Raw genomic sequence first — 26583 nt, forward strand, 5'->3', positions numbered from 1 at the left:
GCAGTACAGAGGGTGGGCTATGGTGGAAGCCCTGAGAATGAACCAGTGGTAATAGGCAATCTTAAAAAAGCTTGTAACTCCTTCAGCGAAGCGGGCCGCGTAAAGTCGACGATACCTTGGCCCAAACTTCCTACCAGCTGGACGCCGTGCCGAGAGATGGTGTAGCCCACATATTCAATGGATGGTTGAAAGAAGTTTGACTTATGCGGGTTCCAACGCAGGCCCACTGACCTGAATTTGAGAAAGAGGGTTCGAAGGTTGTGCAAGGGTTCCTTCGTGCTGCGGCCTGTGACAATTATGTCGTCCAGGTAATTTACACAATGAAGGATTGCCGACGTGACATGCTCAAGATACCGCTGAAATATCGCCGGGGCACTGGATATTCCGAAGGCCAACTGCTGGTATTGGTTAAGGCCAAACGGGGTGTTGACGACCGCCAGCCGTTTGGAGTCCTCATCAAGTGGTATCTGATGATAAGCCTCCAAAAGATCGATTTTCGAAAAATATTGGCCTCCCGCCACGTCGGAGAACAATTCATCAGAACAAGGCAAGAGATAGGTGTCCACCACCAATTGGGAATTAATGGTGACCTTGAAATCGCCACAAAGATGTAAGTTTCCCGAGGGTGTCCTGACAATAACGAGGGGCAAACCCACTCACTAGAAGAAATGGGAAGAACGACCCCGAGGGCTGTCAGCCGGTCTAGCTCTGCTTTTACCTGAGGGCAGAGAGCCAAGGAGATCTGCCTCGTGTGTAGAAAATGCGGGCGAGCCAACGCCTTCAACATTAAGTGAGCTTCAAAGTCTGAAACACGCCCCAGGCCCTCCTCAAAGATATCGAGAATGTCTTCGGAGACCAACTGTATGGTGTCTGCGATAGAAAAACCGAAAGCGTGAAAGGCATCCAATCCAAAAAGGTTAGCGGAGCTCACATCACTGACAACAGTAAAAGTAAGAGGCCGAGTGACTGATTTGTAATTAACCGTGGTAGTGAATTGAGCCAGTAGGGGAATGAACTGTTTACCGTAACCGCAGAGACGCAAGAGGCCGAGTGACTGATTTGTAAGTAACGTCGGTAGTGAATTGACCCAGTAGGGGAATGAACTGTTTACCGTAACCGCAGAGACGCCGGTAAACTGGCGCCAACAGGGGCGACCCAAGGTCGGAGTAAGTTTGTGCATTCAACAAGGAAACTGCTGCACCCGTATCTACTTGCAGTTGTAGTCTGTGCGACCGAACCGACATAAAGATAAAGAATTTGTGTGCCGATGCTTCGGGAGCCTGGCCCGTTGAAACGTTCTGAATGTCAACGTCCATGTCCTCTGTACCTGCTTCCTTCGATTCTTTTGAGGCTGAGCGGCAAACTTCAGCAATGTGTCCTTTTTTATTACATTTGCGACAAACGGCCCAACGCTAGGGACACTCTGACCGATCATGATGTATATAACACGACGCACAGAACGGTAACGGGCTGGCGGCTGTACCTCCCTATCAGGGGCCGAATGAACAATGATGTCTCACACCATAACGTGGGTATACGACTCTCGTGACTGCTCCGTGACAAAATGACACTTGCGACTAAGACCATGCAGGGTAGTGGCCCACGCCCGGTAAGGCTGATGGGGCTGTTTCTTGCATTGATAGAATTCGACCCTAGTCGCCACAACATGCATGCGGCGGCGATAATATGAAGACAGCAATGAGCACAATGCGTCAAAAACAAGGACGAGGGTTCCTGCAATGGCGCTAGCTGCCGCAAAACTTAATACAGTGAGGGAGATATCCAAGACAAGAAAAGAGCATGACATACCTCTGCATTGGCAACATGAAATACCTGGAAATGCTGCTGAAGGAGATGTTCATATGCGTCCCAAACCTCCGCCGTCTCGTCATACGGGGTAAAGGGAGGAGGGAATGGTGCTGGAGCAGACTGCGTGGAGAGCAACGCCGGAAGCGCTTGTGTCATGGTTGCCATGAGCTCCTTCTGCTGCTCAACCAAAACCCGCACTAAATCCTCCATGCCGTGGATAAGCTGTGAAACCGGAATGACGATGCAACACGCGAGAGAACGACCCTACCGTATTTACTCGAATCTAAGCCGCACTTGAATCTAAGCCACACCTGAAAAATGAGACTCGAAATAAAGGAAAAAAAAAAAATTCCCGAATCTAAGCCGCACCTGAAATTTGAGACTCGAAATTCAAGGGGAGAGAAAAGTTTTAGGCCGCACCTCCAAATCGAAACAAAGTTGGTCCATTGTAATATGAGACACAATTCAGGTCGAATGAATGACGATACAGCTACAGTAGTTTGGTTCGAGTCGTAAGCTTAGCAGTTAAGCTTTACCACTTAGCCATTGCTATGCGTCAGGCGCTCCATCCGTATTTATACGGGTACCCTTCCTTTTTCACGTGCTTCGTCTGGTTTGAATCGATTGCTTATTTTGCTTTGATCTGATAAGTGCCGTTTTCTTTGTTATAGGTGTTTGCGTCACTCTTAAGCTGAAAATGCATTACTGCACTGTGTCGTGCATTGTTTGTCGCATTCTGATAGTGCGTGTTTACGGCCTGTCGCGGCTCGCGGCATGGCTTGCTTTTGTGCGCGCTACCGCCGCGTACAATTAAAAAAAAAAGAGAGAGGAATCGTCTCATTAGTGAAACAATGGCAAGAGACTGCTATTTGTTGTTACTTACACTGCTGCTTTCTTTGATAATGATCAACAAGCATCAAATAATAGACTGCGTATGATAGAACATGTTCTGAATGAGAGTTAGGCGAAAATTTTTCTCCGTTTGAAAATCTTTGCGACCACTTCTTTATTACATCAAATTCTGCACAGAAATTAGTCATCCAAGATTTAAAAATCTAGTCACTTGCCATGCTTCATTTCTGACTGCATCACTATTAGGCATAAGAATAATACGAATATAAACATGACACGATACGTATATTCTTCCGCGTTTGCTTTTGCCTCACTCTGGTTTCGTACTTTATTAGGCAGACAGGATTTAAATGAGATAGCAGCAAACACGAAAGAATACATGGCAAAATGTTTATATCCGTATTATTCTCATGGTGAAGAGAATACTGTATGTGATTCAAATTTCATCAGGTTCCTATTAGCAACCATCTCTTCTCACAGATAGGAAAAAATTCAGAACGTAGAGTTGGCCATATTGACAAACATCCCAAACAATCTTGCCAGTCAGATTTTCGTAGTACAGTGAAATTGTGCCCACATTCGAAGATGAACAATATGGAATTTGTATTTACTTCGTTGGATAATTTATGAAAATGCAGTGGTCGAAACTCGTGGCGGAGAAAAAAAGCTCGTCTTCCACTTCTTTTTAAAAAATTTATTTACTGACGCAGAGGTTTTGGCGCCAGTATTTATCTTTGTGCCTACAAAGCATGCCTGCGTAGCACTACATATATTCGACGGCAGAAGTTTTCATAACTTCAGCTTGATTTGCACTCGATTCTAAGCCGCAGGCGGTTTTTTGGATTACGAAAACCAGAAAAAAGTGCGGCTTAGATTCGAGTAAATACGGTACTCATCACCAATTGTGTATTAACACGATTCACGTTGTCCGTCGCACTTCACATAGTGTAGACCAGGAACTGTCTGCTAGGCATGCCCAATGTAAAACTGACTGGGCACGGCCCGTGCTACCTGAGTTGTTGTTGTTCCACCGGCAGAGGGTGCGGCCGAATTCTCACGTGCCCTCTAGTGGATGGGACTTCACTTGCGGCAACTACTGTCCGTGACGCGCCATGCCGATGTGTGCCTCCCGCGATCTTTCTGGTGACTACTGCACTAGGAATTGGTGGAACTGTAGGCACGTGGCTTGAATCCTATCTGTGTGGTAGAAAGCAGAAAGTAATCGTGGAAGGACTGCATGGTGGCCAGGTATCTTCAGAATGGGGCTCCATTACTGCAGGAGTACCTCAAGGCTCAGTATTGGGCCCACTGCTCTTTCTAATATTTATAAATGACTTAGCACTATGCACAGAATATGGGAAAATACTCATGTCTGCTGACGACACCACTTTATCAGTTAATAATCTCTCAGGGAATGTGTCAAATTAGGCTGCAAATAAAGCTTTTGCAGATTTGACAAACTGGTTTGAAACCAGTGGCCTTACAGTCAACCTAAAAAAGACAAATTACATTCATTTGTCTTCTAACACAAATGTTACTAATGAAATGAATGTAAAAATGGGTGAGCAAGAGATTTTGAAGGTTGAGTCCTTCAAATTCTTGGGTCTGCATATTGATAGCAAAATGAAGTGGCACCGCCATATTAAAGATCTGTGCAAAAGGCTAAGCTCGGCAATGTTTGCCTTAAGAATGATTTCAGACACTAGGGAAATGAGCACAATAAAAATTGCATATTTTGGCTATTTTCACCAACTTATGGCCTATGGTATAACATTTTGTGGAAATCAACCAATAGCAAGAAAAGTGTTCCATCCACAGAAGCGAGCAATAAGAATTATGTGTTGAGTACATCCTAGGCACTTGTGCAGGGATCTGTTTAGAGCTCTACACATCCTTACAACACCTGCCCAATATATTTTTTCCCTGATGTGCTTTGTTTAAAAAAATAGCAACTTATTCAAAATCAATAGCTCATACCACAGTTATAACACCCAAAGGAAACTGGATATCCATTATGAGCTAAAAACGGAAAGTATGGTCCAAGATTTTTAATGTCCTCCCACTGCACATTAATGAACTGTTTGGAAACATGCCAAAGTTTAAAGAAAATCTGAAGCAGTTCCTTTTAGATGAATCTTGTTACAGTATTGATGAATTTCTTAGCAAAAATGCATAGGATCTCTTGTTTGTGCTTAAACCTTACTGTGTGACCTCTACAGTCGATTAATCATACTCTGTAAGTACAATGTAACTTAATACAATACCCAAATTTATGTATGTCTGTATACGACACCTGTATAACTTAAGAACAATACCCAAATTTATGTATGACTGTATATTCTTTCAGATGTCCTGTATCTTAACTAATATGTAAGGGTATATGCTAAACGTCACAGTTTCTTTAATCTAATGATTAGATCAATGTATCTGTGCACAAAACAATAATCTGTAAAAAACCTTGACTCGTTCTATATCCAGGGATATGTTCCCATATGGATCTATGGAACACAAAATAAATAAATAAATCCTGGCCTTGGTACAAATTTTCATTTTTCGCTTCATTCTGCATACAGATGAAATAGATGTTTAAGACTTGTAAAGGTCCCTGGAACCTTATAGTTTCATTTGAACAATTATTGTTATTATTATTATTATTATAAATCGTTATGCCCAGCTGAGATACATGATTCAACTTTTTTATCTGAAGAGTATGCTTTCAAAATCCCTTCTGTCCTGATTCTATTGGTTCCAGTTATAGGTTTATCTGCAACTCAATGGTTATAGACAAGTCTCGAATGTAGCTTTACCTTGTATCATGTCATCTCCAATATCAATTTCTGGAAGATTCTTTCAGTTTTGAGTTACCAATTTTCTCTCTTTGTTTGTATCACTATTTAATCCCAAATGTAGGATAGTATCCCTTAGGTAGCTAAATTTAGGTACTTGTAATATGTTGCTGAATTGAGTTACCATTACTTGTCCATCGAGGTACTAAGGAGTTCCTGTGAGATTTGGAGTCCAGGTCGGCATACAGTTTCATGAAGTTTTCCTAGGCAAAGAATTGCTCCTTCTACTTTCTTGTAGAGAGTTACTAGGATGTCTGCACAGGTAAAAAATTGCAAAAGAATTTTATATCCACATAGTCTGACAATATTTATGTCTTTTGGCCAGGTCCTGATTCATTTTTTTCTAATACAAGATGAACAGTAGAACAGATCATCTGTTTCCTAGTTGGACTCGTATTTTAATATCAGAACACTAAGCAATTTCACCTCAGAATTCAGCTTTAGACATGGTGTTACTTAATGTTTGATCATTTCTGTTGTTTTTTGAAATCATATCATATGTTCAACAGTAAATGTCAGTCTATTGCATCATATGCTTTTTTGATGGAGAGGGGGAAGGGGAGTGATCACTGCTTTTACTAGATGATCTTGAAACTGATAATTTGTTCTGCACGCAATTGTCTTTCATGACTCCTAGTATTCCTGATTAGGTAGTCTGTGTCTGCTTCAGTTCTCTTCAGTAAGACTTTTGACAGACGTTTATACATAATTGGTAGCAGGAAGATCCCTTTGTAGTTATAAATATTCGTTTTATTCTCTGTATTTTGTAAAGGTTGGATGAGGGCATGTTGTCATTAAGCACATTTTTTCCTTGAACCCTATATTATTTTGGATATGTTTTTGCTGGGCATCTTGATTGACCTCATTTGCGTAAGACTGTACCCACATAAAAGAATAATCCACACACTTAAGGCACTCATTCATGATCCAATACACTTTGAAAAACAAAATCATTTTGTGAAATATTCTTATTTTAGCAACATAGGTGAGAGTGAAGTCACACAAAGTAGATCAGAGCTGTAGAGCTCTTAATAATTGCAAATTGCAGGTATTTGTAACCATACATAAGATTGGAGGATGCTACTATTGTACTCTGTTCAAAATCATGTGAAGGTTGAGAAACCCATGGTTGCCAGACAACACCTGCTACTCGCACTCTGTCTTAGGTTCAGGCGGCTTGCAGTTCTTCATGATTGTTCACTGTGCACTAAGATTGTGTTTGTTTTCATTTCTTACACATGCAAAGTTAAATTTTTCTCTCTTATTACTATTGTTTTCTTGTATTGTGTTGTTAAGGGGAAAAGTTCAATGTCACTCTGTTGGCCAAAGCACTGCCATATGAGATCACTCAAGAGAAATGATTTGTGTGCTACGTGTCTACATCATCAATAATAGTTCTTGATAATGTTCACAACCATTCTGTTGTTGATGAAATGCCATCCATGGTGAATGAAAAGGAGGAGTTGATTACCTTCAGTGTCAGAACATCAAAGTAGGTTATACATTTAAAAAGGTGGTGCTTATGGATCTGATATCTCTGCATGAAGCACACTTTCCAATATATGAAATAGACGTGATGGCAAAATTGAGCAAACAGTCACACAGCTGTCACATTGTCACTACCATTCCAAGCTCAGAGAATTGAGATGGTCCTTAATTAAAGATTACATTGGCAACAACAATCTGCAGTCGAGGCAATCAGAAGCAAAGCTCTTAGGAAAATCATCAATCATACACAACATAAAATGGGAAAAAGCATAGCAGATGAAACCTATTTAAAAATGTTATAGAAAATGCCCTGTCATTAACTAATGACACTGACAGTGTTAGCAGCAAGAGTCATGTCACTAAAGTTTTTACAGTGCCATCACAAAAATGTTGCAGAGGCATGTATGGTGTGTGCGGTTTAAGCACCAGTAGAGCAAAATTATATTTCCTTATGGTTTGACTATTAATAATGATGTCATTATCAGCAACTGAGTCTGAATAAAATTCAGTGGAGAAACTTTGCACAAAAGAAATCACTTTCTCCATTTGCATTATAACTGTTGCAGTATTGAGTTATTGTATTTTGTTATCACTGTTATTATTTATTCCAAACCAATAAATTTTGTCTCCTCGACTAACAGGAATAATTTTTTTATTATGTTTCAAATAAGTAGAAGTTTGATCAGAAAACATAACAACAGGTTAATTATAAACCTAGTACTCTGTTTCTCATAATGGAACCAAACATGCTACCACTGAGGTTTTGACACCTGAGCACAGCATCATGCATTACATTTAATACTGACTGCTCGGTGTTAGAAACAGAGTTCCAGTTTGGAGGACATGAAAATTTAATGTATTCTTAAGATTTAGTCTGCATAATGTTTTTATCTACATTCATAAACAAAAATGTTGAAAATTTGGTAATGTATTCAGGAAGTACATTTTTGTAAACTATAACTAAACTCCATATATTTTCTTAAAGAGCTGTTGCAGTGGTTAGCACATTAGAATCACATTGAGGACAACAATAGTTCAAATCTGCATTCAGCCATGAAGATTTATGTTTTCGATGATTTGCCTAAATCACTTAGGGAAAATTCGGGAATGGTTCCTCTGGAAGAGGCATGGCTAATTTCCTTCCCTCTCCTTTCATAATCCGAGCCTGTGCTCTGTTCCTGGTGAGCTCGATGTCGAGGCGATGTTAAACCCTTTTCTTCTGTTCTTTTTTATCCTAAAACTTAATTGCTGTAAATAAAATATTAAAAAGCAAAGGATAGCTCTTTCAAAAATGCTTTGTACGTCAAATAGTTTGGGAGGTTGAGTGAATTGAATGAAATGTAAGATTGTTTGTATTCTCTGTGGGACTTGGTGATAGTGCTCCACACCTCCATGTGTTCCTGTCAAACTGTCAATCCTAAAGTAATTTTGAACAGGCCAAAGGGTATGACAGAAATAGACATACAATTGTTTTCTCTACATTTCAGCTGTGAACAGGAAGGGGAAAAAAGAGGCTGGAGGTTCCAGAAACATGGTTTATTGGTACCTGCATCTATAGTTTGAATGTCGAAATTAATGTACAATTGGTATTTTCACTTCACCATGAATTTCTTGACTTTTATCCCTTCAGAATTGCCCTAGTGGTTGGTGTTGATATTTTTTTAATTCCAACATTTTAATCTCATCCAAGTTGTACACTAAATCTATCTAGCCTCTCCCCTGCTTACCGATTACTTTATTGGTGCTTCCATACTGCCAGCCAATCAGATTAACAATAATTCTTCATTGCATACAGCTAAGTGGAATTTTTTTAAAAAATACTTGTGTTACTGAATTAGACACTGCATAATTTGATTAATTGTATGAGCGATTCATTACTGCATGTATCTGCAAATGTCTTTATTGGAAGTAACAGAACAGCTTCCATTGTCATTACTGGACTTCGCCACCATTAGTCATAGTGTTGTCTTAGGAAGCGTTACCACACAATAAAGGAAGTGTTATCACACAGTGATCTCTTTTTCTTGTCATTTTAGGTGTGTATGGGTATGAATCAGTGTCTTGAACAAGTGCATTTATGTTTCAAGAATTGTTGACCATTCATGTTGTATGGTCCTTTTAACAAAAGAATTTTTTTTTTTTTTTTTTTGCTATGTTTCAAGAATTGTTGACCATTCATGTTGTATGGTCCTTTTAACAAAAGAATTTTTTTTTTTTTTTTTTTTTGCTCAAAATATGTCTTGTACTGATATGATTATGAGAATGATATTGTCACGTAGAAGGAGGTGTAATTAGATGAATGACGAACACTAACTTCACTTAACGAAGGTTTATTAAGCACGTGCACATACAAGAGCGTGGAGCGAACTGCCTCCGGCCAGAACACATACGGTATATATACAGTTACAGAACATTCCAATACAATGATTCCTGACATTTGTGGATACTTCTAGAATGTACTCAAACCTAGTATAGAAATTAAATTTTTATAGTTCAGGTGAGTTTTGAACTCACGACCCTCCATGCAACAGTCCAGCATCATAACCACCACATGACAATGACCACGCCACTCAGCCTCCTCTGCGACATTGTTCCCTCCTTAAGAGAACAGCATCTCGGTGTTATGTCCTCCTAGTCCGGGAACGAGTCATTGCTCCTGCATACTCCGACTCCCGAGGACTGATGTTCGCCCTGGCGGTGATCTTGTTAGAACTTCCTTTGCCGCTACACTCTTTATCACCTTTCCGCTTGCTGCTTGTCGCAGGAGCGTCAAATTTATGCTGGGTTGCAGGATCCTTACAGGGCTTCATTCGAAGGATGTGGACCATATCTCTGATCTTTCGTCATCTTGTGTCGGGGATCAAAATCTTAAACTTCATAAGTAACATCAGACAATTGTTTTACAATGTTATAAGGTCCAAAATAGCGCCTGAGGAGCTTCTCAGAGAAACCAACCTTCCGAACAGGAGTGAAGATCCAGACGAGGTCACCAGGCTGGTAGACAACAGGGCGGTGGCTTGCGTCATGCCTTCGGCGATCATTTTCTTGAGCCTGCAGTGTGCAGAGTTGAGCTAACTGCCGAGCTCCCTCAACTCTGTTTAACACCTGGCCGATGTAGTCGTCGTCCAAGTCATCAGGATGTAACAGAAACACAGTATGCATTGTCGTAGTTGCCTCATGTCCATGCACCAGGAAAAGTGGCGTAAATCCTGTGGTGTCTTGTTTGGTGGTGTTGTAGGCAAATGTCATGAAAGGTAGCACCTCATCCAAGTTGCTCTGCTCAACATTGACAAACATTGATAGCATGTCAGCCAAGGTCTTATTAAGGTGTTCAGTAAGCCCATTAGTTTGCGGATGGTAGGCTGTCGTCATGTGATGAGTGATGTTGCACCGACGGTTTATCTCCATCACAAGATTCGATTGAAAAACTTTCCCTCGATCCATAATAAACAACCTTGGGGCACTGTGTTTTAATACAATGTCTTCCACGATGAATTTGGCTACCTCAAATGCTTTGGCCGTTTTCACGGCTTTTGTAATGGCATAGCGTGTCAGATAATCAGTGCAAACAGTAATCCATCTATTGCCAGTAGCAGACATCGGAAACTGTCAGAGGAGGTCAATCCCAATACGCTGGAAAGGCGTTTTGGCTTGTAGAATTGGTATGAGTCGGCCAGGTGGTTTCTGAGGAACTGCCTTTCTCCTCTGGCACTCTTGACAGTGCGACACATAGTGATGGACACTCCTAAATAAACCTGGCCAGAAAATTCTCTTGCGGATCCTATTGTATGTCTTAATAAATCCTAAATGTTTGGCTTCAGGTGTGTCATGAAATTTCTGTAGAACATTTATTTTATTTACACGTCAAGTTCCATAGGACCAAATTGAGGAGCAAATCTCCAAGGTCATGGAATGTGTCAGTATATGAAATTACAACATAAAAGTAATAACAGATAAAAATAAATGTTATGAATGTGAAAAAAGTCAGTCCATAAAGTTTAAGTAAATGCAATCAAGAGTACAATAAGAATCAGCTTAATTTTTGAAGGAACTTCTCGACAGAATACAAGGAGTGAACCATGAGGAAACTCTTCAGTTTTGATTTGAAAGCATGTGGATTACGCTAAGATTTTTTAATTAGACTGGTAGCATCTAAGCGCATGTGTTTAGGAATAACTGGTAGCCACCTCTTGCCAAACGGATCAAAGTTTTTCTTGCAAAGTAATCCATTAACTACCTTAAATTGTCCTTTCACATCCTCTGACCAATTTAAGGCAAGTATAATTTGAGATATCTTGGCATTCTTCTCCTGCTCAGCAGAGAGATCCTGGAGTGCAGCGAGATAGTCACTATCTTCATCAAAGTCTCGATAGTCTTGCACAGGGTTTCTTGAGAGACAGTCGGCATCTTGGTGTTTTCTTCCACTTTTGTACACTATGGCAATGTCATACTCTTGAAGACGTAGTGCCCACCTGGCGAGTCGTCCTGTTGGATCCTTAAGACCCATCAACCAACAAAGTGAATGATGGTCTGTAACAATTGTGAATGGCCTTCCATCGAGATACCATCGAAATTTGCACATAGCCCAGATCACAGCAAGACATTCTCTTTCGTAGTTGAGTAGTTTCTCTCGGCTTTTGTAAGTGTCCTAGAAGCTTAGGCTATAACCATCTATTTTCCATCCAAAATTTGCACTAGAACAGCACTGATCCTGTACCCACTGGCATCTGTGCGTAGTTCTGTAGGGCTCTCTCATCATACAGACCAAGTACAGGGTCAGTCTTCAGAGTTTTTCGCAGCACATTGAAAGAATTTTGTTGAGCACCACCCCAGATAAATTTGGCATCAGCTTTTAACAACTCTTGGAGTGGCTTGGCTTTCATACAAGTCTTTGATAAAATGATGGTAATAAGAACATAATCCGAGGAAGCGTCTCACATCTCTAATACTTTTAGGAAGAGGAAATTCCATTATAGATCTCACCTTTTCTGGGTCTGGCTGCACACCTTCATTTGACACAAGGTCTCCAAGTATTTTGATTTCTTTTGACCAAAGAGAGACTTTCTGGGATTAAATTTCAGTCCGCCTTGTTGGAGACACTTAAGAATGGCCCTCAGTCTTTTTACGTGTTCATCAAATGTCTCGGAGAACACTATAATGTCATCTAAATAACAGGTGCCTTCAAAGATTATCCATCATTTGTTCAAAAGTTGCTGGTGAAGTTACACAAACCAAACAGCATTGCCTTAAATTCATACAGGCCCTCAGGGGTGATGAATGCAGTTCTCTCACGATCAGCCTCATCTACTTCGATTTGCCAGTATCCCGAGTACATGTCCATGGTTGAGAAAAACTTAGCTCCCTTCAGAAAATCTAGTGTATAGCCAATTCGTGGAAGAGGGCAAATGACCTTTTTAGTTATCTTATTAAGCTTCCTGTAATCAACACAAAAGCGCCAACTGCCATCCTTCTTCCTGACGAGGACCACTGCTGATGACCATGGGCTCTGTGAAGGCTGAATGATGTCATTCTTCATCATTTTCTCTACCTCAAGGTGAATTGTTTGACATTCCTTTGTGGACGCACAGTATGCTCTCTGGCTTGTTGGTTGATGGTCTTCCATGCTAATCCGGTGCTTCACAATTGATTTGTCTAATTTGCTTTTCACCAGTGGATTGAAGCATTCAGAGAACTCTTGAAGAATGGTAAGTAGCTGCTTCTGTTGTTCCTTAATGAGATTTGGTTGAGCTAGAAGATCTTGTCATGTAGTGGTAGCGCTAATTCTGCCCACAGACTCAGCATGCAGCATGGGAGGTTTCTATGATGCTCAGCTGTTCTGCAATTAACGGCTCAGCATTTGCTATGCACATGCATCTTGGAAGGATCTGCGGTTCTCGGTGACAGTTAACTATCCACAGTTCACTGAATCCATTCTGAAATCAGATGGCAGAGGCTGGGATGACCAAGTTATTCTTTAGTGGTCTGCTTCACTTACATTCCAATTCAAGATCCATGGGTTGATGTGTGGCATGACACATGACAGTTACCTTTCTAGTGCTGACTGCAGGAATGATCACTTCTTCCAGCACGCATGGTCTCCACACACTCGGATGCGCATCCTCCTGTCCACAGTATCTCATCTCGTTGAGCATAATCTTCGAGTGACTGCAATCTATAATTGCCTGAGAAACTTTCAAAAGTCCCATCCAAGACTGATGTCATGACTACACTCTTGTAAGACGATGAATTCTGAGGGCTGTTTATGGCCACTTACACCCACACGAATGACATATCTTCCTGTAGGTTTTACATATTTCCCATTAGCCACCTACAGCAGAGATGTTTTGTTGTCGACAAGTATGGTTTTCTGCAGCTGGTGATGGTACTTCTCCAAAATAACTGAATATGATGCTCCAGGGTCCGCAAGAGCTTGGGCTGGTCGGCCACCCATGAGGATATCGATGTAGTTTCCCATCATTTTTGTAGTGATTGACGGCAGAGGATTTTTCTTTTTGGCAGTGTCACCTCCAACGAAGGTCGCACCTTTTAGTTTTCCAGGTTGCAGCAGCTAAGTGATCGACTGGAGCTTCTAAACGGCAATGGAGACCTTGATCAGCGTGTTGGGGAGCGTCCTCTGTAGTGGCTAGCTCACGGCGATCATGACCTATGTCATCCTGCACTCACATCTTCTTGTTCATTTTCATCACCCTAGAGTTGGCGTCGGCTAAGATCAGCCTGCTGTCCTCTGACGCAGGTGTCGTCAAATATCCGCTGCCTTTCTCAACAATAGCGCACCACATGTTCCAGTCATCTGCAGTGGAAACATACTGGTTGGGTATCTTGGGTCCTCCGACATCAGTTTTCCTTTGGTCCCAAACAGATTCCTCATGCGGCATTGTAGGAACGTAACTTCGCCTGGGTCTCAACTTTTTCACCGTTTTAAAGGGAAATGAAGGAAGAGAGATTGGGTTCAATGTCTGTTCCACTTCCTCCCGTATGACCTCTTGAAGCGTCTCGGTTTTTTGGTTGCCGTGCAATCCAAGTGCCTTCAGAACTTCCTGTCTCACTATCTGACGAAGAACACTTGTGAAATCTGTTTTTTCCTTTACCACAGACATCGATATGATGATTGGAAGCCATTCCGATAGATTGCGATCTGTTGAATATGGCTTGAACTTGGGTTCGTCACCACGTAAACGGCATCTGTCATGGCCTAATGGGAGCCACTGTGTGGTCGATTATGTGTGCTATCACAAGTTCCAATATCCAGCGTCTCCACCACAATAATGTCATGTAGAAAAAGGTGTAATCAGATGAATTATGAACACTAATGTCACTTAACGAAGAATTATTCAGCACTTGCACATACAAGAGCGCGGAGCCAACTGCCTCCGGCCAGAAAACATATGGTATATATACAGTTACAGAACATTCCAGTACAATGATTCCTGACATTTGTGGATACTTCTAGAATGTACTCGAACCGAATATAGAAGTTAAAATTTTATAGTTCAGGTGAGTTTTGAAGTCACGACCCTCCATGCAACAGTCCAGCATCACAACCACCACACCACGGTGACCACACCACTCAGCCTCCTCTGCGACAATATACCAGTTGCACTGCTCTTTATATGCTGCCTTTTGTTGGAATTTTTATTTGACGTTACTTGGATGTTAGTTGTAGACATACTGTTATATCAGATTAGTTAGTTTTTTATTTTTTCCTTTTGACAGCTTGGATGACAGTGGATCAGTGATGTTATTTGTTTACCATCACCACTAGAAGTAGGTGATGTGTGGAAATTTGGTTATGTTTTGATTATTTTCTTACGTTTGGTTCTGATTACATTTTTATTTGTATTTTCATCTGGTTTGTGTTGAGATTATTATGTTTTATTTTCATTTTTTATGTAATAATTCTGTTACATTTACATCTTCCGATGTTCTTTGGTGTTTTTGCTGTTACTATGGCTGTGTGTTACTTAGTGTCTCTAGTTTGTTTATGTTATTCATTTTCCCACTTTAGAATATTAATATTGTTATCAGTATATTTTTTGTGATTGAGATCGGTTAGTTCGTAAGTAAATTTAGAGAGTTATTGTGAGCATGTGAATATATCTATATTCCTTCAAGGATGTCCATGATTGCTCCCTTCTCATAATATGAAAGATTTCCAGTGCTTTGTTTATGAATTTTGTGTTGTGTTTTTCAGTTTGTTAATGTTGAAAGAATGTAGATGGTTGTTTTCACTGTTTCTGGTGTGCTATTTGAATCTAATTTTGAAGGACAAACCAGCAGTACTTCAATGTTAGATACAAAGAGCACATCAGAGACAGTGAAAACTACCCAGCCACATTCTTTCAGTATCTGCTACCAGAAAAACACAATGTAAAATCTATAAACAAAGCACCGGAAATCCTCCGTATTACCCAAAATGGAGCTATCATGAATATCCTTGAAGAAATAAAGATATATTCATATACACACAATAACCCTCTGAATTTATTGAATGAACAAATTGATCTCAAGCACAAAAACTACACTGAAAACTTTATTGATGCTGTAAAGCAGGAAAACAGGTAAAATAAAACACTAAGTAACGCACATTCATAGCAACGACATAAACACCGTAGAACAAAGATATAACACCAAGAACACATCATAACCCATAACCACAACAGAATTATTGTATAGGAAATAAAACATAATAATCCTAATGGAAGCCATACAAAATTTCAGGTAATAGACATAATCAGAACCAAACCTAAGAAAATAATCAAAACATAACCGAATTTTCACACATCACCTACTTATAATGATCACTATGGAAACGTATAATGTAGGAACACATGAGGCAATACTGACCCTACTACTTATCTCAGAAGATAGGTCAAGGAAAGGGCAAATTCACATTTATAGCATTTGTAGACTTAGAGAAAGCTTTTGACAACATTGGTAGGAATACTCTCTTTGAAATTCTAAAGGAAGCAGGGGTAAAATTCAGGGAGTGAAAGGCTATTTACAACTTGTACAGAAATCAGACGGCTGTTATAAGAGTCAATGGGCACGGAAGATAAGATAAGATTAGATTAGATTTACTTTCATTCTTATTGATCTAGATTTACTTTCATTTCAATTGATCCGTAGTGAGGAGATCCTCCAGGATGTAGAATATGTCAGAAAAACAATAAAACATGACAAATATTTACAACTGAAACAAATAAGCTAATGTACATTCCACAGGTCCCAAGTCGAATGATTGCCATTTTTTTGTAATGAACACGAAATGAAAGAATCATTTTACGAACACTAATGCACTGAATTTAAAATAAAAAAGTTTTTTTTTAATTATAAGGTAATAAACATGTGATAGAACTACTTTAATACTTATTTACAATGAACACATTACTGCACTGAAATGGTGCAGAAGTTAGATTGTACTTACACACACACACACACACACACACACACACACACACACACACACACACACACACAATTTATTTACAATGAACACATTACAGCACTGAAATTGTGACAAGTTATATTGTACTTACACACACACACACACACACACACACACACACAAATCAGTTGATTCTACTGAGAAATTCATCAATGGAGTGGAAGGAGTTAACCACCAATAAATCCTTTAGGCTTCTCGTAAACTGAATTTCATTGGTTGTTAAGCTTTTTATGGGTGCTGGTAAGTTACTGAAAATGTGTGTTCCTGAATAATGCACACCTTTTTGTACAAGAGTAAGTGACTTCAAATCCGTGTGAAGATTATTCTTATTTCTGGTATTGATTCCATGAATTGAGCTGTTGGTTTGAAAAAGTGATATATTTTTAATGACAAATTTCATTAAGGAATAAATATATTGGGAAGCAGTAGTTAGTATCCCTAGTTCCCTAAACAGGATTCTGCTGTTCTTGAGTTCACACCACATATAACTCGTACTGCATGTTTTTGTGCCTTGAAAACTTTAGCTTGGCTTGATGAATTACCCCAAAAAATAATCCCATATGAAATTGTGGAATGAAAGTAAGCATAGTATGCCAGCTTTTTCAATCGTATATCCGATATGTCTGACACAATTTGCATTGCAAATAGAGATTTGTTAAGACGCTTCAGTAGTTCTGTGATGTGCTCTCCACCATTACCAACCTTCAACCTTTCTGAGCTGTGCAGATGGGAGCTATCCTTACAGCACTTTCTTTGCTCCTGTAACCTCCCTGGTTTAAAACTAAGGTAACTAGGTAACTCACTGTGCCCCTACACAAGAGACGGGGGGGGGGGGGGGGGGGGGGGGGGGGAGGGGGGGGAGTAGACCATACCTTTCCCATTACCCCTGCCCAATACAAATCAGCTAGTTGCCTGCTGCTGTCTCATGCCTACTCTGTAAAATCACTTGCTCAGCTGTCTGCCACCTGCCACCTCTAGCTGCACCCCAAGCTGGTCCACAGACAGCTCCCAACTCTCCCACATACCACTAGACACTTCCCCTTATCCCTCTCCCTACCTTCCGCCTCTCCCCACCCTGCATACTCATCTCATCAATCTTTTTTGGTGTATATTATTGCTGTATGTGTACAAAGATGTAAAAAATATGCTTTTTAAATGACACTTCAAATAAATTATAATTATTTATCATTGCAGGCATGCATGGTCGGGAAGTGATCGAACATGTGGAAAGAGGTTATAGAATGCCCAATCCCGATAATTATCCCATCCCTGAAGCTATCTACAGACTAATGAGACAGTGTTGGGATGCTGATCCAGAGAAAAGGCCAACATTTGAATTTTTAAATCACTATTTTGAAGACTTTACTGTGACTTCAGAGATACCTTATAGGGAAGTGGTAGACTAATAAGTTTGGTGCCAGTTGCAGAAACTAGAAACTACATTCACACGAACACTCTGTGTGTGTGTGTGTGTGTGTGTGTGTGTGTGTGTGTGTTTTGTGATGAATGAAAAGTAATCTGATTAGTGTGTGTCATAATAATAGTGGATAAAGAGTATTGTGCTCAATGTTTTATTTGCAAAGTTATTCTTCTTCAGCTCCTGAAGGAAATTAGTGTGTTACTAAAGTAGATGTTACTTGGATTACAAAGGTTGGACAGTAATTTGTAATAATATATTTTATTCAGATAACATACAGTCTACTTTTGTATACACAGGCCAATAATGTTAGGCCAAATTAATTGAAATGAGGGGAAAAAGCAATGTATATACAAGGCTCTTCCAAAGACTTGATTGCTTTTGATAAATACGTGTAAATTAAGCTCTATAAATGGCACAATCTGTGTGTTTCTCAAAGCTCTCTCTAAATTTTCTATAAAATTTTTAAATAAATATGTGGTATGTGTCACAACCAATGTTCTTTAAGAGGAATTCTTGCAGATTTAAAAGACAGCAGTTTTATTATTATAGTTCTAAAATGCTTATAAGAGCATAATTGAAGATTAAATTGTTGGCAAGTAAAATTTAATATCGTGCTCCTATTGTATTCACTTTGCATTTACTACTTGTGTGCTTAGTCAATTTAGTACTGTGCTGCATGTATGTGATATTAGTTTTTGTTGTTTGTACATTGATGTTTGTGAAATATGCTCGCATTAATATATTTATTAATTGATGTGCGAAGTGACTGTGTTAGGGAAAGAGACTCTGTATGGAAATAATTAAAGTTTTGTTCTCTTTTTACATTGAAATTCATGAATTGTAGTAAGAAAGAACCTCAGGTTAATCACGTAATTGTTTTAAAAGTCATGAGCACAGATTTGATTGTTCATTAACCAGAAAACTGCTCAGAAGGAATTGACTGGTAGTATTTTTGCACTTTTCATAAAACTGTGCAAATTTGTGTATATCAAGCACAAACAGCCACCCCCTCCCCGTTCTTCCAAGTCTTTTGTGAGAACCATAGTGAGATTGGGTTAATACTTATCGATATTTTGCCTTTCTTTTTGTACCTTTCTTAATGTGCTGTCTTTGTTCATACTTTTTGAGTCAATAATAATATCTGGTTAGTGTCTGTCAAGGCATTGTTTCACTTTCTATATATGATTTTGAAGATTTTGCAAATTAAAACTACAAAATTATAAATTTTTATGATACATATACTCACTAGCAGGCAACACCTTAATGATGTCACAGAGTGCATTAATAAGGCCACAGGATGCGAGCATGTTGCATATATTAATACGGCAATAACTGTTGTATTTTATCCATCCTCAGCAAATGTAGTTGTATATAATGAAATAATAAGTAACCAGTCACATAAAAGAAATTTAATTTCTTTACTGGTTTCAAGCAATTAGTGCCCTTCTTCAGAAGGTTATACCTATCCTATTATTTGCAAGTGTCATCAATAAGATGTATACAGCAAAATGCCATGGCCATGTCGTTCATAGTGTCTGTACAAAATTAAGATAAAGAAGCAAAACAACAAGTGCAGACATCGAGCCAGAACAGGAGCTAATCAGCTAATATTATTAGGTGAGTAACTCCTGTTGTGGCTCGATGTCTGTACTTGTTGTTTCACTTCTTTATCTCAATTTTGTACAGACACTATGAACCACATGCTGTATGCATTTTATTGTTGACACTCGCAAATAATCGGGTAGGTATAATCTTCAGTAGAAGAGCACTAAGTGCCAGAATATAGTAAAGAAATTAAATTTCTTTTGTGCAATTGGTTGCTTATTATTTCGTTATCTAGTGATAACTGATTGTTCAGTTTTTGCAGTGTAATCAATAGCAGTGAGTGTACTGATTTTGTTCACTGTTATTCTATTCTATTAATGAATTATGTTTTTGGAGATTTTTCACATCAAAACTTTTTATTTATAGCTATATTGAACTTGCCGTTCTTGTTATGTTATTTATAAAAAACAAATTTTTTACTCTTAAGTTTCTTCACTCTAGTTCCTTTGGTGTGTTGTCAACTCAAAATGTCAAAATGATCTCCTTTGCTGATTTGACAGTATACAGTTTATTACAATTATCACTGAGATACAATTTCCACCCATTTTGTAAATGATCTTGCATCTGTTACCAATTGTATCTGAACGATGAGGAGCTCCTGACATTTCTTGTACTTAATAAGCTGGAAATATATTTTGCATTTATTGTTATCAACAAGATACTAAATTATTTTTGAAACTCAAATTCTGACATGTAAGACATCATGTAACAAATTATATTTGCTTACTCACTTAAATTAAGAAATGCCATATTATATGTTTGTATGAAACATTCTGTTATTTTAACTACCATTAATTATCATTGTTGTCTTGCTATGTTTTGGTTTTTCTTAAATTTTTTATGTATAAAAACGTTTTTTTAAATTTCTTTTTGTTATATTTGAGTCCATCCACAGCCCTCAAGCATTGATTAAAAGTCATGGTCCTTCTGAAGTTGTGTATTATCTGATTAATATGCCTTATTCATCATTATTTGACAGTTTAACCCTAAAAGTCATTCTAAAGTGTATCTAGTAAGCGTAACAATATTAGGACATGAACAATGAAGGTTATGCCGGCCGTTGTAGCCGAGCGGTTCTAGGCGCTTCAGTCTGGAACCGCACTGCTACTACGGTCGCAGGTTCGAATCCTGCCTTGGGCATGGATGTGTGTGATGTCCTTAGGTTAGTTAGGTTTAGGTAGTTCTAAGTTCTAGGGGACTGATGACCTCAGATGTTAAATCCCATAGTGCTCAGAGCCATTTGAACCATTTTTTGAACAATGAAGATTATCAACTTGCGTAGTAACAACCAAGGAAGCTGTCCTGGAACAGAAGATGTACGAAGACAGAAGGAGATGGCGAGCACTTGTACACCACACCCGGGAAACTGACATTGGATAACAACGATGATGAGTAACAACCAACATGGTTACACATTCATTAGTATACTGAGAGAGAGAGCTTTTGTTTCTTTTCTTGGTTTACTAATGACTGTGTACCTATGTTTACTGTCACTTTGGATGTAGATGTTTCTCCCACTTCGTGTTCTTATATATGTCAGTTGTTATGTTTGCTAGATACACTTGAAAATAGTTATTAATTTGAAATTGGCTAATAACTGTGAATAAAGTATCTTATTCAAATAATACTGCCTCATTTGAAGCATGGTCAACTCTTTTTATGTTTGTGTGGAAGCTGCACACTTATACCCAGTATACCAATACTAAAATTTGATGATGATGATGATGATGATGATGATGATACTCATGCTCATTAGAGAGAAAGGAGCACAGACTTGAATACATGTATCTAAAATGCTATTTAACTGTTCACTTGATAACTGCCAGCTTTCCAGGGTAACAATGAGATAGAACAAATCGTGTAGTAGAACATCAGAGATTATATTTTGAGTAACATCTTCTGTTAACTACTCATAAATTTTGGGATGTTTTCCCCATCTGTTCCATATCCAATTTTGTTTTCTTTGAACTATTTTTCATTTGTAAATGCTGATTGCGCACAGTGATACTTTGTCATGATTTATCAGGTATCATTTCTATTTCATAAAACAGTCTTGGAAAATTGATAAAAAAAAAAAATCAAACACCCTAAAAACATTGTTGCTGCACTTCTTCCCCAATATTTTATTGATATGGAAAGGATATTCTATTTTTTAAAGATAGGTTCCTCAAAAACTGGTACTCAGATTAAGAATTACGATATTTTCTGTGGTATTTAATCAATTTTCATATAGTGGCTTGTTAGAAAGATGTAAATTGTTGGATCATACAGTGTTATTGAATTATTCAAATGAATTAAAAGTAAAGATTAATTGGGAAAATGACGTACCATAATAAAATGTTACTAAGTTATTTGCACATTCATGTCAGAACCAGTGCTGTGATATAATGACCTTAAATCATTCACACTTACTGAGTTTGTAAGAAGGTGTACAGTGTTGTAAGTTCATTAAATTTACACTGTTGAAAATCCTGAATCGGTGGAAACCTATTGGTTAATTTGAGCAGTAATTTATCACAGGCAAAATTTATATGCTCCTTAATGTTTGAAATTTCATTTGCATAGGTCTCAAGCCACTGGATGAGCATGTGGTTAAATATTTGCACAGGCTTGATGTAACTATAGTCTATGCAACAATTGTGTAGTGGGGAATTGTTAATCTCATTTTTGGAGTCGAGACTCATGCAATTACAGTAATACTTGTGTGTTAATTACAGTAATACTTGTGTGTTTAAAATCTGTGCAAAATTCTCATCATTTACATTCTCAAATGCCTGAGAAAAAGAACGCTCAAAGGAACATGTTTATAAATTATACCTCTCTAATAACTTCTGTGCCTTTCAGTAAATGGAAAATACAAATGAATTCCCTGTAAATAGTTGGAAAATTGCTTTTGAATTTTGAAATACAATGTGTAAATGTGATTGAAGACAAATAACAAGAATTTCATGAATCCATTTACAACTTAGTCATTTGTTATGAACAACAAAATTGTATTTACATTTGATTTTCCCAATTCTTGTGCATCTCTTTCTCAAATGCTGAGGTTTAGATAATTATGTAAACCAGTCTGTAGAGATGATATTTAGGTAGAGATTTTGTGGACCAGTTGTGTGCCCTTTAAGGTGGAGAGTTTTAGCTCTTCTTTGGGCAATTTTGGAATATTAGTAACATGGTACTTATTGTTAGTAACTAAACTTTATCAAAATACTTGCTTTGGTAATATTCTGAAAATTGCTTTAGTTCAAAAATAAAGTCTCAGAGTGTAGGATACAAATTTATCTTTCTTGTTTATTTGGCATGTGAAGTGCACCCAGTTATGTTCAGAGTTTGTACATTACTTTACATACATGGAAATAGTCTGGTAGCATATCTACATCTACATCCAATACATACTCTGCAACCCGCCATACGGTGCGTGGAGGAGGGTACCTCGTACCGCAACTAGCATCTTCTCTCCCTGTTCCACTCCCAAACAGAACGAAGGAAAAATGACTGCCTATATGCCTCTGTACGAGCCATAATCTCTCTTATCTTATCTTTGTGGTCTTTCCACGAAATATAAGGTGGCGGCAGTAAAATTGTACTGCAGTCAGCCTCAAATGCTGGTTCTCTAAATTTCCTCAGTAGCAATTCATGAAAAGAATGCCTCCTTTCCTCCAGAGACTCCCACCCGAGTTCCTGAAGCATTTCCGTAAACAAATCTAGCAGCCCGCCTCTGAATTGCTTCTATGTCCTCCCTCAATCCGACCTGATAGGGATCTCAAACACTCGAGCAGTACTCAAGAAAAGGTCGATTAGTGTTTTATAAGCGGTCTCCTTTACAGATGAACATCTTCCCAAAATTCTACCAATGAACCGAAGACGACTATCCGCCTTCCCCACAACTGCCATTACATGCTTGTCCCACTTCATATCGCTCTGCAATGTTACGCCCAAATATTTAATCGACGTGACTGTGTCAAGTGCTACGCTACTAATGGAGTATCCAAACATTATGGGATTCTTTTTCCTATACATCTGCATTAATTTACATTTATATATATTTAGAGTTAGCTGCCATTCTTTACACCAATCACAAATCCTGTCCAAGTCATCTTGTATCCAGAATATTACTGAAATATCTGAAAGAATCTACAGAATACACGCACATAATGAGAAGCACATCACCAAGGTAACAAATCCATGTGTTTTTAAATATTTTACTCATCACCAGAGTACGCCCAATGCACCCATCCAACATTCCATCCCAGGCAAAGTGTTGTAGCTGTGAAAACACTAGATGTACATCCTGAGTAGAGCAACTGAAATGCCCAGCCACCAATCAAGATTTAGGTTTTCCTTGGTTTTGTTTGAATTGCTTAATGGCAATGCTGGGATGATTGCTTTGTTAGGATGTGTCCAATTTTCTTGCCCTGTGTGAACTTTGCCCCTGTGTGTAAAGAAATCATCACAGACAGAACGTTAAACACAAGTCTTTCTTCCAACAAACAAATACTATTCTATGAAATTGAATGTGTTTTGTTAACTTTGTTAATATTTCGTGCATTTCAGTTTTCCAAATTCCCATTAATCTCCATTCTTGTCAGCGCGATTCAGCTTGTTTCATTTATGATAGGGATTTTCCTCTTCTGCTGGACTATGAGAATTTCCACTTAGGAAGTAAGCTAGTATTGACCTTTCGTTTGCAGAGTGGATGTGATGTCCAGTATGTTACTTCAAAACTTCAGTTCTGTCACAAGTCTATATCTGTTAGTAGAGAAAGAAGTTTTCAGATATTTTCTTGTAGTGCAAAGTTCCCTTGCTTACAGAGAAGTAAATTTCTTCTTTGGAAAGGATAATTTGCAATAGGAACTGCTGTGCACCACATACTGTAAGACCAGCACTCTTATCCCATGCAGTGATATGGCATTAGCAGACTGTTTGAAAATTGAAGAACTTTGTTTTAATTATTTGAAGTAGTACAGTGGTTTCATGGTTAATCATTCATACCTGATGAAGGAATGTTGTCAAAAGTTATGTTTACGGGGCCTAGGGGACTCAGTGTTTGTCAGAAAGTGTTGTGATTACTTTACAGATGTGCAGTTTGTATTAATGTGTTTTTGCTTTGGATAGCAAGTGTCATATCTGTGTTTTCATGTAAGTGAATCACTGAAAACATAAGTTTGAGAATCAGCTGGTGCTTGCATTTCTTGTTAAATGATTTAGTGTAAAATGTTAATGGGTGCTTACATTGTATTACTTAAATGTGAATAATTGGCATGGTGTCATTATGGTTGGATCTTGAGACTCAGAAAGTATTCTATTCATGTTCTGAAACTGAAGCAACCAACTTTATCATTATTACTAATTCACTTGGCAGGGAAGTGGCTGAGCTTCACACTCACACTTAGCTTCACGCTATTTAATGACATTAAGAAGTCCTCTTTGTAGTCCTATATAAATTGAATCAATTGTAGATGTAATGTGTTACATAGTATATTTGTCGTACAGTATGTTCTATGTGTTATAATCAGGTCATATTATGAGGTACAGTGCATCATTTTGTTATCAATTTAAATGCTAGACATCAGTTATGATTTATGCCTGGAGGTCACTGTTGTTTACATTTGAAACTAGTAACCACTCAGTGTTGCCTTTCAGTGTGAACTGACAGGCTTGTACAAAATGAAACTGTAGTGTCAGAAGACAGAGAAAGCAGATGAAAATGTGTCCATTTTTTGTTACTCCAATTCATAAAAACAGTAACTTGCTATTTAAAACATTGTAAGTAATGTTGCTGTGGCTGTAGCCCCAGCTTCATTTTCATGTCTTTCAGTTTCAAGCAAGCAGCTATTTGTGCAGGCATTTAGAAACTGTATGCCACAACTTTTCCATTAAAATATACTTTTTTCATTTTACTATTTCTTTATTTATACAGTTATTTGTAATTTACATTACATGCAAAAAATATTTTGCAGGATTTATTGGTACTTAAAAATGTTGGTGTGTAGTCTTTGAACAATTGTTCTCCAGAAACACTCTCCAGACTGGATTACTCTATGTATACCTCTTTCTATCATTATTACTGTACAGTATTTACCTACATATGTTTGATATCATAACTGTTATTGTTCTGGAACAGAGGGACTGAAACAAAAGATATTTTTGAAAAGCTCAGAGCATCTTGTATAAATTAAATAGTATTATGTCTTCACATGTTCTTCAAATTCAAAAGTGTGTTGAAAAGATACAAATATAGGCTACAGTTGAAGGGCAGAAGGTGAATAGTACTATCTTCCATAGATTTGCGTATATATTTGTGACATAATTTTGTATTATACTGTAGAGTGCTTGAATGTAGATTCTCAGTTAAAGTAAATGTCTTATTGTATTTTATGATGTGAACCTGAAAACTTTTAAGTGTATTTATGATGTATCTGTATTTATTTTCTGTGGAGTTTGCTGTATTAAAATATTCATTTATATAAAAAATAATTTGTATAGAACAAGAAAACAATTCTCCCATTTTAACAGTTTAGGCACATTATTGGTTAGAACATCAATGGAAATATATATCACATTTGACTTCTTACTGAAGTTTTCATTGCTTGTGGCTGACTGACACATATTCATATAAATGGTGTTTCACAATTCAGATTTCAGGCTTCTAGGGAACTTAGCAGCCACCTGAAGTGGCTGCATGGTTTGAGGCACCACGTCACGCATTGCGGGGCCCCTCCCACCGGAGGTTCAAGTCCTCCCTTGGGCATGGGTGTGTGTGTTGTCATTAGCATAAGTTAGTTTAAGTAGTTTGTAAGTCTAGGGACCGATGATCTCAGCAGTTTGGTCCCTTAGGAATTCACACACATTTGAACATTTTGAACTTAACAGACAAAATTGTGATAAGGAAGCCATGTCTGGGTTTTGTATTGTTTGGATGAGATGTAAAATAAGTCTAAATATCCGATCACTTTCACATCTTCCATTTCACAGTACACATACCACAGCAGAGTCTACGAGCTCGGACCCATGTACTCTACAGGAGCTGCTCCATGTGATAAGGTTATGTTCATTGCACAAGGTGTATATGTGGTGTGTGCTGTCATTACACTAGG

The 26583-nt window shown here is 38.3% G+C and overlaps 1 protein-coding gene across 10 annotated transcripts in view; it reads left to right on the forward strand.

The window, feature by feature from the left end:
• LOC126174783 (tyrosine-protein kinase Src64B) overlaps positions 1 to 25951 on the forward strand; it is a 264444-nt gene extending 238493 nt beyond the window's left edge. For all 10 annotated transcript variants that reach the window (XM_049921134.1, XM_049921133.1, XM_049921141.1 and 7 more), the window contains one exon: positions 17656 to 25951. In XM_049921134.1, coding sequence (XP_049777091.1) covers positions 17656 to 17867 — 212 coding nt within the window. In that variant the 3' untranslated portion in view covers positions 17868 to 25951. The remainder of the gene's footprint in view (positions 1 to 17655) is intronic.
• Positions 25952 to 26583: the final 632 nt, after the last annotated feature.

Source organism: Schistocerca cancellata, chromosome 3 (assembly GCF_023864275.1).
Source record: "Schistocerca cancellata isolate TAMUIC-IGC-003103 chromosome 3, iqSchCanc2.1, whole genome shotgun sequence".
Classification (NCBI taxonomy): Eukaryota; Metazoa; Arthropoda; class Insecta; order Orthoptera; family Acrididae; genus Schistocerca; species Schistocerca cancellata.